The 14981-nt window shown below is 42.1% G+C and overlaps 2 protein-coding genes across 5 annotated transcripts; one reads left to right on the top strand and one right to left on the bottom strand.

The window, feature by feature from the left end:
- Positions 1-3003: 3003 nt before the first annotated feature.
- morn2 (MORN repeat containing 2) lies at positions 3004-4449 on the bottom strand. The gene is made up of 6 exons (XM_054624966.1): positions 4310-4449; positions 4184-4216; positions 4042-4092; positions 3855-3961; positions 3624-3760; positions 3004-3176 (listed from the first exon to the last, which is right to left on the bottom strand). Exons 1-6 carry the CDS (start codon positions 4314-4316, stop codon positions 3074-3076), a joined length of 438 nt encoding a protein of 145 aa, XP_054480941.1. The 5' UTR covers positions 4317-4449; the 3' UTR covers positions 3004-3073.
- A 209-nt stretch (positions 4450-4658) lies between these two features.
- dhx57 (DEAH (Asp-Glu-Ala-Asp/His) box polypeptide 57) lies at positions 4659-14353 on the top strand. Of its 4 annotated transcripts, none has more exons than XM_054624994.1 (25): positions 4659-4700; positions 5337-5370; positions 5499-5687; positions 5829-6200; positions 6338-6541; positions 6697-7601; positions 7691-7875; positions 7980-8101; positions 8506-8701; positions 8866-8990; positions 9206-9339; positions 9458-9512; positions 9654-9868; positions 10009-10125; positions 10234-10330; positions 10838-11011; positions 11221-11421; positions 11688-11964; positions 12149-12244; positions 12358-12441; positions 12545-12682; positions 13008-13082; positions 13200-13334; positions 13422-13622; positions 14210-14353. In XM_054624994.1, exons 3-25 carry the CDS (start codon positions 5503-5505, stop codon positions 14351-14353), a joined length of 4437 nt encoding a protein of 1478 aa, XP_054480969.1. In that variant the 5' UTR covers positions 4659-4700; positions 5337-5370; positions 5499-5502. The 4 variants fall into 4 exon arrangements, with proteins under 4 accessions (XP_054480969.1, XP_054480967.1, XP_054480968.1 ...); XM_054624992.1 differs by having other exon boundaries at positions 4700-4739; XM_054624993.1 differs by lacking the exon at positions 4659-4700 and adding an exon at positions 4757-4785.
- The last annotated feature ends 628 nt before the right edge of the window (positions 14354-14981 follow it).

Raw genomic sequence — 14981 nt, 5'->3', positions numbered from 1 at the left:
GTAATGTTTCCTATTTATTTGTATTAATGTGTGTGGTTATACTTTATTTTTATTTTTATGAAAATTTTATGTACACGTTTTCTAATCAGTTCATCTCTTTTTTTCACAAAAAGCCTATTGTTATTATTGGGTTGTAGTTTGTTGATGATGGATTTGTTCTTATGTATTTTCCAAAAAAGCAAACCACAGGGTAATTTTGTTAGTCCAAATGTAGACATGGGAGCAATTTCTACTAATGGCATAGCGATCTTACATAATATGTCACCAAAAAAAATAAGAAATATACCAGCAGGAAGTGGGTTTGGTTAAGGGTTTGTTTGTGAACGTAAAGGGTATGTGTGTGCAGAAAGAAAAAAAAATAGTACGCAAAATGAGCAGATGTGTTGAGGATGGTTTGGAGTATAACAATAGTAAGAATGTTCTAGAAGAAACTGTATTGTATTTGTTCCCTTTTTAAAATAGAATATTCACTTTGTATAGAGTCCTTGCTTTTGTAGATATCTTAGGAACTTTGAACTTTGAACCCAGAAATCACAGAACCACATCTGTAATCCCTGATGTCATCCAGGATTTGTTCATGCTCACATATCGAAGGCCTGCTATGTTCCCATAGAAAACTCAGTGAGGTGGCTGTGCACTGCTCTTCAACGGGGATGTGATGGTTAATCAGACTACATTTGCCAAAACAGCCATTTAAGTCTTCATCCTTGGTGTCTTTTTCTATTTTAAAATCTAAAATACAGTTTGAAAACTGTTATGGTAAAGCATAAATCTCTCCTCTGAGTCGCCTGTCGAGGATATTTTTGAGATTGAATCGGGCTCATTGATGCCTTGTGGCCGTTGGGGAAAAACGCCACTTCCCTGAGTTGTTTTATGGAACCATCCTGGGCTAATCAAACCTCAGCCATGATAATATTGAACTATTTGTATCCCTGCTTCCACCAGCTGGGTCTGACTCTATCTGCCTGACAAACAGCACAATATATAAGCTACTGGGCTCCTTGTAGATGGCCTTTTAGGGAACTTTGCTTTGAAGAAATACAGCTGTCACGAAAATGGTGCTGCTTTCCTTATTTGTCTTCACTGTACCTTATCCTTTCCGTCACGTCCGACTACCTAAGCGGGGCTCCAGCGTCGAGCATTCTGGAGAGTTACTCGAAAATGTCTGAAACTGAAGCACACAAACAAGCACAGTAAAAAGCATGTTTACCTTTCTTTCATATCAATCTCACTTAGTTCAGATTGTATAGCTACTTGCCTCGAGGGGTCAAGAGCAGTGATTTGTTAGCTCGGCATAGAACAATACTTTTGACACTCAGTCTTGTGATTCTCTATGGAAATGTGCATGGCCACTGTTTCGTTTTGGGTACCTGGTGACATTTATATATGGTCTTTAGAATGGCTTTTTCTTATGTTTCCAGCACAATTTGAAGTGTACTTTTTGTTCCTCTCAAAGTCAGTGTTCTGCGTTACATGGGTGTTTTTTGTCTTCTTCAGGAAGGTGAAATCGTTAAAAATAATATTGTATACTTACTAGATTCTCAGGTTTATGGAGATAATATATTGCAAAAGTGTTAAAGCTTCCTTCCATCACCTAGCTCACTACCTGTAGTGATGAATACACATTTATCATCACATTCTTCTATGAAAATAACACCTCAAGCACTAAACATTTACTGCATAGGCTGTACATTTTCACTAAACACAATAACTCATTGTGAGTTTGTATTTACGTCAGCGACATTTCTAGTTCAGATGTAATTTTTGTATCTTGTGCCAAATTTGAGTGCCATTTTCTGTTTTTATTTCATCGTTGTTGCCTTCGTGATCACATATAACGTTCTTCATTCAAATCACAGCTGAAGGTTTGCAATACAAATTTTTTATTTTCTACCTGAAAATTGTACAATCAATGAAAATAGCTGTTTCTTGTATCTGGTACAGTATTTTACAGAATTGTTTCGCATTGTATGGGTGTTACAACTGTATTTATGTGTTTTTGTTACATTTCCATATCTGAATAGTCTAAATGAATACTCAATACTGCAGTTGTTCAGGGGTATGTGCAATTACAGATCAATATAGGCATTATGAAATGCGGTTACAAAGTACAATATCAGAGTTGCTTATTAAACAATGTTGAACAGTTGTGATTGTTTGTAAAGTTATTGTTCATTAGCTAAGGGAGTCGTGCAGTGTGAAACACACACACACACACACACACACACACACACACACACACACACACACACACACACACACACACACACACACACACACACACACACACACACACACACAGAGACAGAAGGTCAAACTGACCACACACTCGCATCACATCACACATTTCCTCGGGCCAATGTTCCAACAGTATGGGTACAGCTGTTGTGGATGAGGGACGAGAGCATTTCCCCCTTTGTGATGGCTGATGCTGTTATGATGTAAAACTGCCCTATATTCATCCTTGACCCTGATGGAGTCAAGATAGCCAGGGAGAGATGGGTATACAGGGTTTATTTCCTATTTGAATGGTAAATAAAGCTTTAAAATATGGAATTACAGGTTTGTCAAAATTCAAGTCTTAATAAGTAACAAAAAGTGTGCAATGAAATAACTGCTTAAACTTGCCACCAGTATTCCTTGATTATTACATTTTTTTGCTAGGATGTGGAGTATGTAATGCATCTTCCTGTCGCAGCAACATAAAGCAGAGTGACAAAGGGCCAGAAGAAATAACCCCTTTGTGACATTTTTTGAGTGAAATGAAGCTTACACAAGGAGACACTTGCTGTGTCGGAGCACAGCAGCCAGTAAAGCAGGAGATTCTGCTGAGAGAGTGACTCCAGGCAAGCTTGGATATTTATACATAAGAAATACATGGGTGTTACCCTTGGGTGTTAGCAGAAACACAGGTCTATCTGTAAGTATTTAGTACAGTGAATATATTTATGACATCTTTAAAGACAGGCTGAAGGAATAAACACTTTTAGATGAGTCTTTTTTGATATAGTTTAATTTCTTGTAGAACATATACAGTGTTTTATAAAGTGTAGTACAATTATGCTCTTTTTGCCTAAGTGTTCCGCTGCATTTTCAGGCCCAGCGCTGCTTTGCCGAGGAACTCCCCCGTCCAAACCAATCCCTGTGTGTCAGTGAATGCCCCATCTCCCTCCAACCTAGAAAACACCAGTTAGGACATCAAAATCTTACATTTACATGGGTAACATAATAAAATAATAAACATCAGGTCTTGGATCTGAATATTTACCCCCCAAAATAATGGAATCATATTGAACAAAATGTTTTATCCAACTTTGAAACAGTTCAAGGGGATATTTTAATGAAATATTTAAAATGCTAGGGTTCAAGTGGCTAATATGTAAAACACTGTAAGTGAGAAACGTCATATTAAGATGCACTAAACCACTGATTGCTTTGGGAACGTATAACTAGAGCCTAGCTGCTTTATTCTGGTTATAAAAGAGCCCTAACCTGAACCCCTGCACATCAATTAGACAATGGACCTGCAGCATAATCCTTTGGAAACCCCTAAAAGACTTGGCTCTTTTCAGAAAACATTAAAGGAATCGCACAGTAAGTGTCAATATTATATTGCCTTTTACCTGTTGTTGTGAAAGTGACCTTTGTAAGTAGAGCCGTCTGGGAAGGTATAAGTTCCCGTGCCGTGGTACATGTTGTCTTTGAGTTCTCCTTCATAGAGTGCTCCAGAGGGATGCTGCAAGGTCCCTCTGCCATGCATCTGCTTGACAGAGAACAAGCATTTACGACTAACCACAGAGCAAACACAACCATGCAGTCTTTAATAACAGACATCAGGAGTAATAAATACATACTTTGTCTTCAAGCCACTCTCCAATGTATATGATGCCACATGCCGACGTGTGTTTACCAGCACCGCTCCTCTTCATCACCCCTGATGCAGACCTGCTGCACTCTCCCTCTGTAGAGAACATAGGATAAGTTGACACAAATGTGACTGTGATGTACATGTGTTAAGCTGTATATTTAGTGATTACTCACCATATCTGTCTCCATTTGGGAAAATGTAGGCCACCTTTATAGGCCCTTCCCCTATTAACAAATACTCATATTAACCACCATATCTGTCAGATGAATATGCAATATTTGCAGACCATGAAACTTGCATATTTAGCTAACTAACCTGGAGTTTTTAAATAATCACTTTCCTTATGGTCTGAAATTGAAAAAGATACAACATTATACAGCAGATAGCAAAGACAGAAGGTAAGTTTTTGCTTGGTGTTAAAAAGTCACAATCCCAGCCCACCAGACATCCGTGACAGCTTCCCTTAGCTGGCAGATGATGATGTTTTTCACTGTATCACCCTAAAAGCAAAGAATCAGTCCTGGCCCATGTCTACAGCAGTCAGCTCACTGTGTTCCAGGCAACACGACGTTGTCATGGTTACAAGATTTGGACACATAACTAACTTTCTTTAAAAAAGTTTTTTTTTTCATACAAAATATAGTTAAGCGCAGTATATTTCGCCAATTAAAGTTTGACAACCTAAATATGCTTAAAATAATACAATGACCTTTAACAAGTATTATTTAAAAAAAAAAAAACCATGAACGAACACCGGAAGCTGAACTTTGAACCCTGAGTTTCGACCAATGAAAGAGAAGCAAGCTACCGGTGGTCGGAACAGCTGTCTCAGGTTGGTCCATACTTTATAAAGTTCCGCTATGTGTTTCAAGTAAGTTTGCACTTTATCGCCTATGATATCTTTCCACATATCCACGGTATTATTGAGCATTTAAACCTCTCGACTTTGTTTGTGACAAAGCTTCTCTCTGTTGGTTTGTTAACTCAATAGAGAGGAGTGAGCCAGCGTGCTAGCTGTTAGCTTGTTAGCTAGCTGAGGCTTGGTACACTTCACAGACCCGGCGTGCCACACTACACGACAAAATACCACGTTATTGCTCTCAGCAGCTATCTATATCCTGTTATTTTACTTTGATTAAAAAAAACACTGTCAGTCAGCCAGGCGTTGGTTTAAGTGGTCATCGTCCTGGTGGGGGTTGTTAGTCGGCATGCCCCGTTTGGTTGCATAATTGTAGCCACCAGCGCTGTGTGTGTGTCAGCCATCATCTCATCGCAGTTGAACTGAAGTGGCACAATGAGCCACCCCACAGCGACGTGCGACACTGTCCTCTGCAGTGGATGTACAGTAGCTGCCTGCCTGCCTTGTTCACAACTAACTGCTCTCTCTCTGGTCTATCAAGGATTATTGTACATTCCCAGGGCTGATGGGATTTATTCAAACTCTCTCATTTTATGTCTCTCGTCACAGATTGCTTACTGCTATGACAGGACAATAATTGAAGGTGAGTATTCTGTGGCATAACAGCGGGTGTTTTCTTTAAGCATCCCATGATGTGTTTGTGGTGGTACTTAGAAGATTGACTTCTTAAAAATCTGTTATCTGAGAAAGCATTTATGTATGTTTTAACAGAGAAATGAGTGCAAGAAGAAGAGGCGGGAAGCCAAACAGAGGAGGGGGGAAGTTTAACAAACCAAGAGGACGTGGAGGTGGAGGTGGAGGTGGTGGTGGTGGCGGAGGTGGAAGTAAGAAAGGAGGAGCTGGTTGCTGGGATGACGGTGATGATTTCAACCTTGAATTTGGACCCCCTCGTCCTGCCAGGTATTAATTTATAGTGAAGGAATTCAGCATACGGTTTTTAGTTTATCACAGTGTGCCCATATCCTGCTTATTTCCTCTAATACCATTATCTCTCCTGCCCCCCTCTCTCCCTTTCTTTTTGTTTACCTGGTTTTGCCCCAGACCTGGGAGAGGACGAGGTAGTGGCGGCCGTGGCAGTGGCGGCCGTGGCATTGGCAGCCGTGGCAGTGGCGGCCGTGGCAGTGGCGGCCGTGGCAGTGGTGGCGGAAGGGATGCAGGTCGTGGAAGGGGAGGTACAGATCGAGACAGGGATGGCAGAGGCAATGGGAGAAGCAGAGATGATGGGAAAAGCAGCGGCCAGGCTCTCCCAAGGTCCCTGGCGAGGGCACGAACAAGCCCTAAGTCAGGTGACAGCATCAGGACGGAGATGAGCACCATGCCCTTGCAGAGGCTCTTCATGACTAATGAGAACCAAGAGCAACTCAAGGAGCTTCTGCGGAATCTGCAGAAACAGGACTTTGATCAGCCATATGAGTAAGGACATTCTACAAAATATACATGAAAATGGTACATCCCCTTATCTGTTTAAAGATCTGGAATTCTAGCAAATGTTTCATTTAAGTTTTTACATTGCACGTTGACATGTACTCATATCATCCTCTCTGCCACAGTGAATCTGATTCAGAATATTCAGGGGGAGAAGAGGATGAGGAAGAGTTTGATGAGTTGGACCCCCGTGACGAAGGCCAGTTTTGGGCCACTAATGATGAGCCTCTGGAGAGAGCAGAGAGCCCAGCATACGAGACAGAGTCTGATGAGGACAGGCCCACCCCTGAACCTGTCGTCTCCTTATTTGCCATTGGAAAACTCTGCAGGTGATTTACTGATTTGTTTATTTTGGTGTTGAAAATTATCCTGCGGTTCATCTAAACCAGCGTTTTTGCTGCTGTGCTCTCAGGAACCTAAAAAAATTGGTTTGTGAATTAACTTGTCTTTCAACCCTTCGTTTTCTCATCTTGCCTTTGTATAGGTATGGGTTTGACAGGGAGCGCGGCAAAAAAGCATTGGAGGCTGGTGGAGGGGAATTTGGGGCGACTTTGGAACAGCTCCTTTGCCAGATTTTCAGTGAGCGCTACGGCCAGAAAGCAGTTTCCCCTGATGGCCTTGAAGGGGTGCCAATGGATGAGTGTTTGACCCAAAGGCAGGAGGAAGCTCTGGCTCTAACTGCCATTTATGGGGAGCGTTTCAGTGAGCGCATTGCCAATACAGTCTGGACAGTGACAATGGACCTCTCATTCCTCTCAGACATTGCTGCCAAGAATGGTAGGCAAGTCGGGAGTCGAGATGGAGGAGGAGTCGTTAACATCCGAGATGTCTGCCGATTCTTCCTCAAAGGTCAAGGCTGCCGGTTCGGGGACAAGTGCAAGTTTAAGCACCAGCTCCCCACTAAAGGGAGATCTGGGGCTGGTTCCCCAGACCTGAATGGCCCGAGCCAGCCTGGCTTCAGCAGCTACTCTCCTCCTGTGTATGAACTGGAGGTCCGATTCCCCAAAGGGAACCGTTACCCATTCCAGGCACCAATAGTTGCCTTCAGCACCACAGACGAGACTTTCAGGGCTCCAGGGAGGCTCAGCGTGACTGAAAAATTATTCGGAGAAGCGTTGGCCGCAGCAAAGCTTAACGAGCCTGTTGTTTACACTCTGATCACTTTATGTGAGGATGAAACTGCCATGAAGGAACTGCTGGCTGTCAGTCATCACAAATACAGCACGCCACCGCCTGTTGTGGTGCTTCCTCCACCATCTCTCTCCATGGCTAAGAGTAAGAGTGTAAGGAGCAATGCTTGCGAAGAAAGTAGGAGTAGTAGCACCAATAATAGTAATCATACCAACAACAGAAGCACTGCTCCACCTGCCACCCGGAGACCAATAGATCGTAAGTCAACAAAATTAATTTTCAACCAAGTAAAGCTCAAAATTATATTTGTGTGCATGTGAGTTAAAATCCAGCCTCTGTCTTTAAAGTCAAAGAGACAGAAGAGGCAGAAGAGCTGGATGAGAGGGATGAGGACGATGAGGATGAGGCTGTTCCAGTAGAGACTGAGAGTTATGTCAACCTGAGGAAGAAGATGGTGGTTAAGCACAACCTGAAGATAGACAACCTACTGAAAGAAAATGGCAAGCTCTGCCGAGAGTTTAAGAAGAAACAGGTAAAAGAAGGCTGAACTTTACATTGTATCATAATTCACATCGTCTCCAACATGAGGTTTGTATTTTAATGGATTGCTGTTCTTTCATCTTTCTGTTTATTCAGTCATCCGGGCGTTTCAGGTCCATGTTGGAGCAGAGGAGGAAACTGCCGGCTTGGCAAGAAAAAGAACACATCCTCGGCCTGTTAGACGAGTGCCAAGTGCTGGTTGTCAGTGGGATGACTGGGTGGGTCACACAGGGGAGCATTGAGTGCATTCATTAAGAATTAAATTGGTGAAATGCTATTTCTGCAAACGTGATTTGGTTATACACAAGGGTGTAGTGGCTTCATTTATTAAAAACGCTACTGTTTTGCTACAATCTGCACCTCAGTACTTTCCCACTATGTGATTATCAAATGAGTGAATCCACATTTTATACACTATTGATCAAGGTAAAGAAAATCAAGGTGACATTTTTATTCTTTATTCTATTTTTATTATGTTACTAAAGAAAATATAAAATAAAGATCCTAGAAGGTTGTATACAAAGCAAATATCTGGTAGATACCAAGCAGCTCAGCCCATTCATACCTCTCTGCAACAAATATTATTCTGTTTAATGTTTTATATTCTGTCACCTCTTTGCAGGTGTGGTAAGACCACTCAGATCCCTCAGTTCATTCTGGACGACTCATTGGGTGGACCTGCGGAGGACGTGGTCAACATCATCTGTACTCAGCCACGCCGCATCTCTGCCATCTCTGTGGCCCAGAGAGTGGCACAGGAGCGCGCAGAGAATCTCGGCAACTCCGTGGGCTACCAGATCCGCCTGGAGAGTGTTCGGGTACGGAGTGTGGAGGATTTTAAGCTTCAGGCATTAGTCACTGGATACAAAGGATTTCGAATTATATTCTACACATTCTAAGTCCTAAACTAAATATATGTAGCCAAGCTTTATGGTATAAAATAATGACTTCTACCTCTCTTATCACTGATGTCTTCTGTCAGACGTCTGCCACCAGACTGCTGTATTGCACCACAGGCGTGTTACTGAGGAGACTGGAGAGCGAGGCAGACCTCAAAGGCGTCACACACGTCATTGTGGATGAGGTGCACGAGCGAACGGAGGAGAGGTGAGATTATATAGATCACTCGCAGATGGTCCAGACAGTGTGCAGGAAATAAATCCGACACTCGCTCTGTTTTTGCTCTCATTGCGTTTTTGAGCTGTCACCAAATAGCCTTTGTCATTTGGTCAATCTCAGATGTTCCCTTCTCAAACAGGAGAATATTTATTACTTTGTAACTGGCTTCACTCTCTGTCTCCATTTCATCCTCTCTTTTTCAGTGACTTCCTGCTGTTGGTATTAAAAGACCTGATATTGCAGAGACCAGACATGAAGATCATTCTTATGAGTGCCACCCTCAATGCCAACCTCTTCTCTGATTACTTTTACAACTGTCCCACTGTCCACATACCAGGTAATCAGCCACTTGTTATCTGTTTAAGACATGACATGCACATAACATGTTCAACTCAAACACTTCATTCCATAGATTTCTTTTTTTCCCCCTACTAAGTGAATTTCTTTTGTTTCAGGTCGTACTTTTCCGGTGGACCAGTTTTTTCTTGAAGATGCAATCGCTAAAACCCGGTAGGTACTTCAATCCAACAAATATTTAGGCAAACTCAGCTGATGAATATTTTAAAAAATGTGTCTTAATAAACATGGAAGGAAGTAGTTAACTTTTTGTTTTTGTCTTAATACTCAGTTTCGTTTTATTTATTTTCCCAGCTATGTCATCGAGGATGGCAGTCCTTATATGAGCTCAGGGAAACAGAATTCGTCTTCCACAAGTGGACGAGGAAGCAAAGCAGCGCCAAGGGACATGGTGGACGACTTGGGTGATGACATGTGGAACTTCATGTCTTTCTCTAAGAAGGACTTTATCAAAGACTCCATTCCAGACCAGCAGCTCAGCCTGCAGGAACTTACGGTCAGATACAAAGGTGAGTTAGGAAAAAGTATCATAAACGGAGCTAATCTGTTTTACGGGTTCTTATACTGAACCTCCTTGGTCTATTACACAAAAATCTGTTGCAATGTGTTAATGCATGAATGTTACTTTTTTTTTTTGCTGTTGATGCAGACACTAAGAAGTCTGTGCTGAAGACTATTTCTGCAATGGACCTGGACAAGATCAACATGGATCTGGTGGAGAGCCTGCTAGAGTGGATTGTAGATGGAAAACACAACTATCCTCAAGGTACGAATCACCCACGCATAATCACAGTAGTCAAAGTGAATTTAAGACTGGATATTCAGAGTGAACTTTTATTAAGTTTCAGTATGAACTTTTTGTTTCTGTATCTAGGTGCGGTGCTCGTGTTTATGCCAGGCCTGGCTGAGATCAAGATGCTCTATGAGCAGCTGATGTCCAACAGAATGTTCAACAACAGGGGCGCATCGAGGTCTGTGTGTAAAGTCGTGTGCTTTCGACAACTTTAGTTCCTGTTATTGTTGATGTTCATGAGGGTATAAAGCTCATGCTCTGTGGTAGTTTCCTTTTCTCCTTTCCAGGGAAAACCAGAATTTCTTGACACGGTTAAAATCTTTAAAACCCAAATCATGCCTACATGATTTTACATTTGTGTTTTTATAGTTTATTTTTTTATTTTTTAAGTGTTGGTACATGGTAGCAAGAATATCATATCATTACAGGGTGAAAGAGGAAGAAAGTGTTTTCTTTTCCTTTTCTAAAAATGTCATGAACTATGAAACCTGGATGCTGGTGATGCATGTGGGTAAAATCATTTGAGGTTTATGCTACAAATTAATTATTTTAGTATTGTACAAAATGTACTGTGTATTTGGTATGTACTGTTTTTTTTAAAAACAAATGGTCATTATCAAGTGGGTAATGACAACGCTCTACTGGTCAACTGCTAACTAATGTGGATGTCCTTTCCCATCGTTAGGTGTGCGGTGTACCCTCTCCATTCAACCTTGTCCAATGAGGAGCAGCAGGCAGTTTTCAACCGCCCCCCAGAAGGTGTCACAAAGATTATCATCTCCACCAACATTGCAGAGACCTCGGTAACCATTGATGACGTGGTGTATGTCATCGACTCGGGCAAGATGAAGGAGAAAAGGTAACCTCAAGTTGATTCTTTGGATAAACTAAATTTGAATACATTTTTTTGAATTTTTAGAGAATAATCGTTGTGAATTGTACCATCTTTTTTATGTCACATACGATCAAACATACAGTAGTTTTAAATTCTGGGCATATATTCAAAGTCATGTGGAGTGTTGCACAACTTATTTTAAAACGTACATTTCTTCTTGACTATATTTTCAGGTACGATGCAACTAAAAGCATGGAGAGCTTGGAGGACTCGTGGGTTTCTCGGGCCAACGCTCTGCAGAGGAGGGGTCGAGCAGGTCGTGTGGCCTCAGGGGTCTGCTTCCACCTCTTCACCAGCCACTGCTTCGAACACCAGCTGGCTGAGCAACAGCTTCCTGAGATCCAGAGAGTTCCTCTAGAGCAGCTCTGCCTCCGGTAAATCCATCTGTTTTTTTTCTTTGCACAGTGCCGACCACCTATTTTTGTCTCTGCAAATGCAAACAATAGAGATTTATTTGTGACATGGCTACTGGGATTGATGCTTGGGAATGGAAACTGGTTTACTGAGAAAATGGCCAAGACAATGGAAAGATGGTCCTCCCTACAGCCAGACCTTACCTGTAGCACCATGTCAAATTTAAAGATATGCTAAACAATATCTCCCCATGCTAGTATTTACCATGTCCCTCTTTCTCCAACAGAATCAAGATCCTGGACGTGTTTGCTGATCGGATGCTGGAGTCGGTCTTCACTCGGCTCATCGAGCCCCCAACGAAGGAAAGCTTGGATGCAGCCAAGCAGCGCCTGCAGGACCTTGGAGCTCTAACTGCAGACGAGAAACTGACCCCTCTGGGCTACCACCTGGCCTGCCTGCCCGTTGACGTGCGCATCGGGAAACTCATGCTGTTCGGTGCCATCTTTCGCTGTCTCGACCCGGCACTCACCATCGCAGCCAGTCTGGCCTTCAAATCGCCATTTGTAAGAAAATGCTTGCTGCTGTTAAGGGACCATATGTGTCACTCCTAGGCATCAAAATTCAACTACTTGATATTTTTGTGTTTATTTTTAACCGAGAAGAACCCACATAATGATTATCATTAACCAAAAAGGGGCTTTATCTATAGAAACACTTTTTATATTCGGTACTCTGTCTGTTTTCCAGGTGTCTCCATGGGATAAGCGGGACGAAGCCAATGAGAAGAAAGTGGCCTTTGCCGTGGCCAGTAGTGACCATCTAGCTTTGTTACAGGCATACAAGGTAAAGACTGGGCTTATCTTGGTGCAAGAAACATGCACAATCAGTTTCTGTAAGTAGAAATGTTGATGTTGCGTTCCAAATGGTAGATGTGATGGATTGTCTCTCTCTTGCAGGGATGGTGCTGTGCTGCAAAGAATGGCAATCAGGCTGGCTTCCTTTACTGCAGGGAGAACTTTCTGTCTGGGCGAGTCTTACAGGTGAGGCAGTGCTGTCTGAAGCGCCTACCTCATTCTCGTCAACAATTGTTCTTACATACTTGTGATACATTTAGAAAAAACATGTCTGTTGTGACCTGTGCAGGAGATCGCCAGTCTGAAGAGGCAGTTTGCGGAACTGCTGTCTGACATTGGCTTCATCAAGGAGGGACTGAGGGCCAGGGTTATAGACCGCATTTCCTCTAAAGGCACCGATGGTGTTCTAGAGGCCACCGGCCCCGAGGTAACACACACACACACACACACACACACACACACACACACACACACACACACACACACACACACACACACACACACACACACACACACACACCGCATTGTAGTGCTGGAAGACATTAAAATGTCAGTTTTACAATATAGCTGTCTAGTTGCTCTATCTGGCTTATTTTATAGATAATTTATTTAACTTGTATAAGCTGCATGTGTCACTTGAAATTCTAAATGGAATGAGACCACATACTTATTTCAGTCTGCTTTTAAGCACACAGACAACCTTAGTATTAAAGAAAATCTGATTTATAATGATAAATGTCATTCCTTTTCAGGCTAACTTGAACTCAGAAAACATCCGGCTGATGTCCGCCATGCTTTGTGCTGCCCTCTATCCCAATGTGGTCCAGGTGTATATTCATTTTTTTTCTCTCATCAGAATAAAAAGCTCTAGCCAGTGTATAAGTATAAAACCGTCCCGTGCCTCGGCTTGGCTTCACACTCCTGTGTTTGGTCCTTTGGTCTAGGTACGATCTCCTCAGGAGAATTACAAAATGACAAGCAAAGGAGCGATGAAGATGCAGCCCAAAGCCAACGAGCTCCGTTTCATGACCAAGAATGATGGATGCGTCCATGTGCACCCGTCGTCTGTCAACTACACGGTGAGATGAGAGAGAAAAGATGTGGCCTTGTATCCACCAGCTATTTAGATGTACAAACCCCTTGAGACCCCTTTTTTGGTGCTCCAGGTTCGCCACTATAACAGCCCCTACCTGGTTTACCATGAGAAGGTGAAGACCAGCCGCGTCTTCATCAGGGACTGCAGCATGGTGTCTGTCTACCCACTGGTGCTGTTTGGAGGCGGGCAGGTCAACATGGAGCTGCACAAGGGAGAGTTTATTATCTCTCTCGATGATGGATGGATCCGATTTGCTGCTGCTTCTCATCAGGTCAGAGATCAGAGATTACCAAGATTTGATAGTTTAGAGTCACATGCACAAAGTTGTAGTGCATGTTGTAAATATCCCTAATGTGTCTGTGCAGACTTTGTTTTAGTTGAAATATAGAAACACAGTGACATTTTGATGATAAATAAGCATGGCCCAAAACCTCAGTGAGGGGTGATAATGTAAAAAGTTTACAAACTGTTTGTAAAGTTGTTTGATGTGCTCAAAAGATTTAACAGGCTTTTATGTAAAAAAAACACAACAATGCACTACAGTCTAATATCACAGTAGTAGGTATGATAATATTAATCAAAACAGTATTATACATTTTGTGTACTGTTATGTTGTCTGTATTCATAGTGATGAACAGGGGGGTAAAGTAGGAAAAAAAAATCCTGTTTACATGAGTTAATTTATCATTTATGCTCGTAAAAAAAAACACACCCTTTCATGAGCTTCAAAAGAGAATGTAGCTGAATGTAACATTGAGTCAACGGTCAATTAGGGGGTAGCACACATTGTTCAGATGTTAGCGCCATTAGCCATGTTGTTTCTGATATTGGTGCTAAATATGTGTGCATGTTACCCAGGTGGCTGAGCTGGTGAAGGAGCTGCGTTGGGAGTTGGACCAGCTGCTGGAAGATAAAATCAGGAACCCGAGCATGGACCTGTGCAGCTGCCCCCGCGGTTCCCGCATCATCCACATGATAGTCCACCTAGTCTCTACACAGTAGCTCTGCTACTACACGCCCCCTTTCAACCCTTTTTGTCATCCATTAAGGGCTTAAATGCATAGAGCCCTGCATACCAGTTTTGATAACATGTCACTCCATTGATTAGGGTCGTAGTTAAAATTTGTATTGTACTATGACAGACCAATCGGGAGGGCAGATACTGAACTTAGTGTGACCTCCTCTGGTTGAAGTACTGCTGCCACTACCTGACACTTTAACATAAGAATCAGTTTACATGAAGAAAAAAAAAACTATTACTCTGTTGCTGCACTGGAGGCTTTTTAAACCAAATTCTGTCTTCAAAGAAAAAAATATGGCTCCATGCAGTTGATCCACAAACCTCCATCATTGTTATACCTGGAATAAAGCACTTCTCGCTATTTTTTACAAGTCTTATTTTGACGCCATACTACAACTGTAGTACAATTTTATGTCATATAATTTGTTAATAGTGCATTTTTATTTTGGGTTGTGCGTCTGACTCACAACTGAGAAGTTTCTTGGGTCCATATTGGATTTCTTATAATGACAGTGGCTGCATACTGGTTGTGAATATTTATTTGTATTGCATGATCGAGAGATACAAAAATTTCTGCATGGTATTGGCCTGTTTTACATTCACTGAATG

The sequence above is a fragment of the Anoplopoma fimbria genome, chromosome 23 (assembly GCF_027596085.1).
Source record: "Anoplopoma fimbria isolate UVic2021 breed Golden Eagle Sablefish chromosome 23, Afim_UVic_2022, whole genome shotgun sequence".
Lineage (NCBI taxonomy): Eukaryota > Metazoa > Chordata > Actinopteri > Perciformes > Anoplopomatidae > Anoplopoma > Anoplopoma fimbria.
The sequence above is the reverse complement of the archived record's forward strand: the minus strand, read 5'-3'. Positions and strand labels throughout refer to the sequence as shown.

What these genes read in the sequence shown, in the direction of transcription:
- dhx57 (XM_054624994.1), top strand. Translation starts at nt 5,503, where the DNA reads ATGAGTGCAAGAAGAAGAGGCGGGAAGCCAAACAGAGGAGGGGGGAAG. An exon ending in GCCATTGGAAAACTCTGCAG is followed by an intron (nt 6,542 to 6,696) that starts GTGATTTACTGA and finishes GCCTTTGTATAG; the next exon opens with GTATGGGTTTGACAGGGAGC. An exon ending in CACGAGCGAACGGAGGAGAG is followed by an intron (nt 8,991 to 9,205) that starts GTGAGATTATAT and finishes TCTCTTTTTCAG; the next exon opens with TGACTTCCTGCTGTTGGTAT.
- morn2 (XM_054624966.1), bottom strand. An exon ending in TGATTATTTAAAAACTCCAG is followed by an intron (nt 4,093 to 4,183) that starts GTTAGTTAGCTA and finishes ATTTGTTAATAG; the next exon opens with GGGAAGGGCCTATAAAGGTG. An exon ending in GAGAGTGGCTTGAAGACAAA is followed by an intron (nt 3,761 to 3,854) that starts GTATGTATTTAT and finishes TCTGTCAAGCAG; the next exon opens with ATGCATGGCAGAGGGACCTT.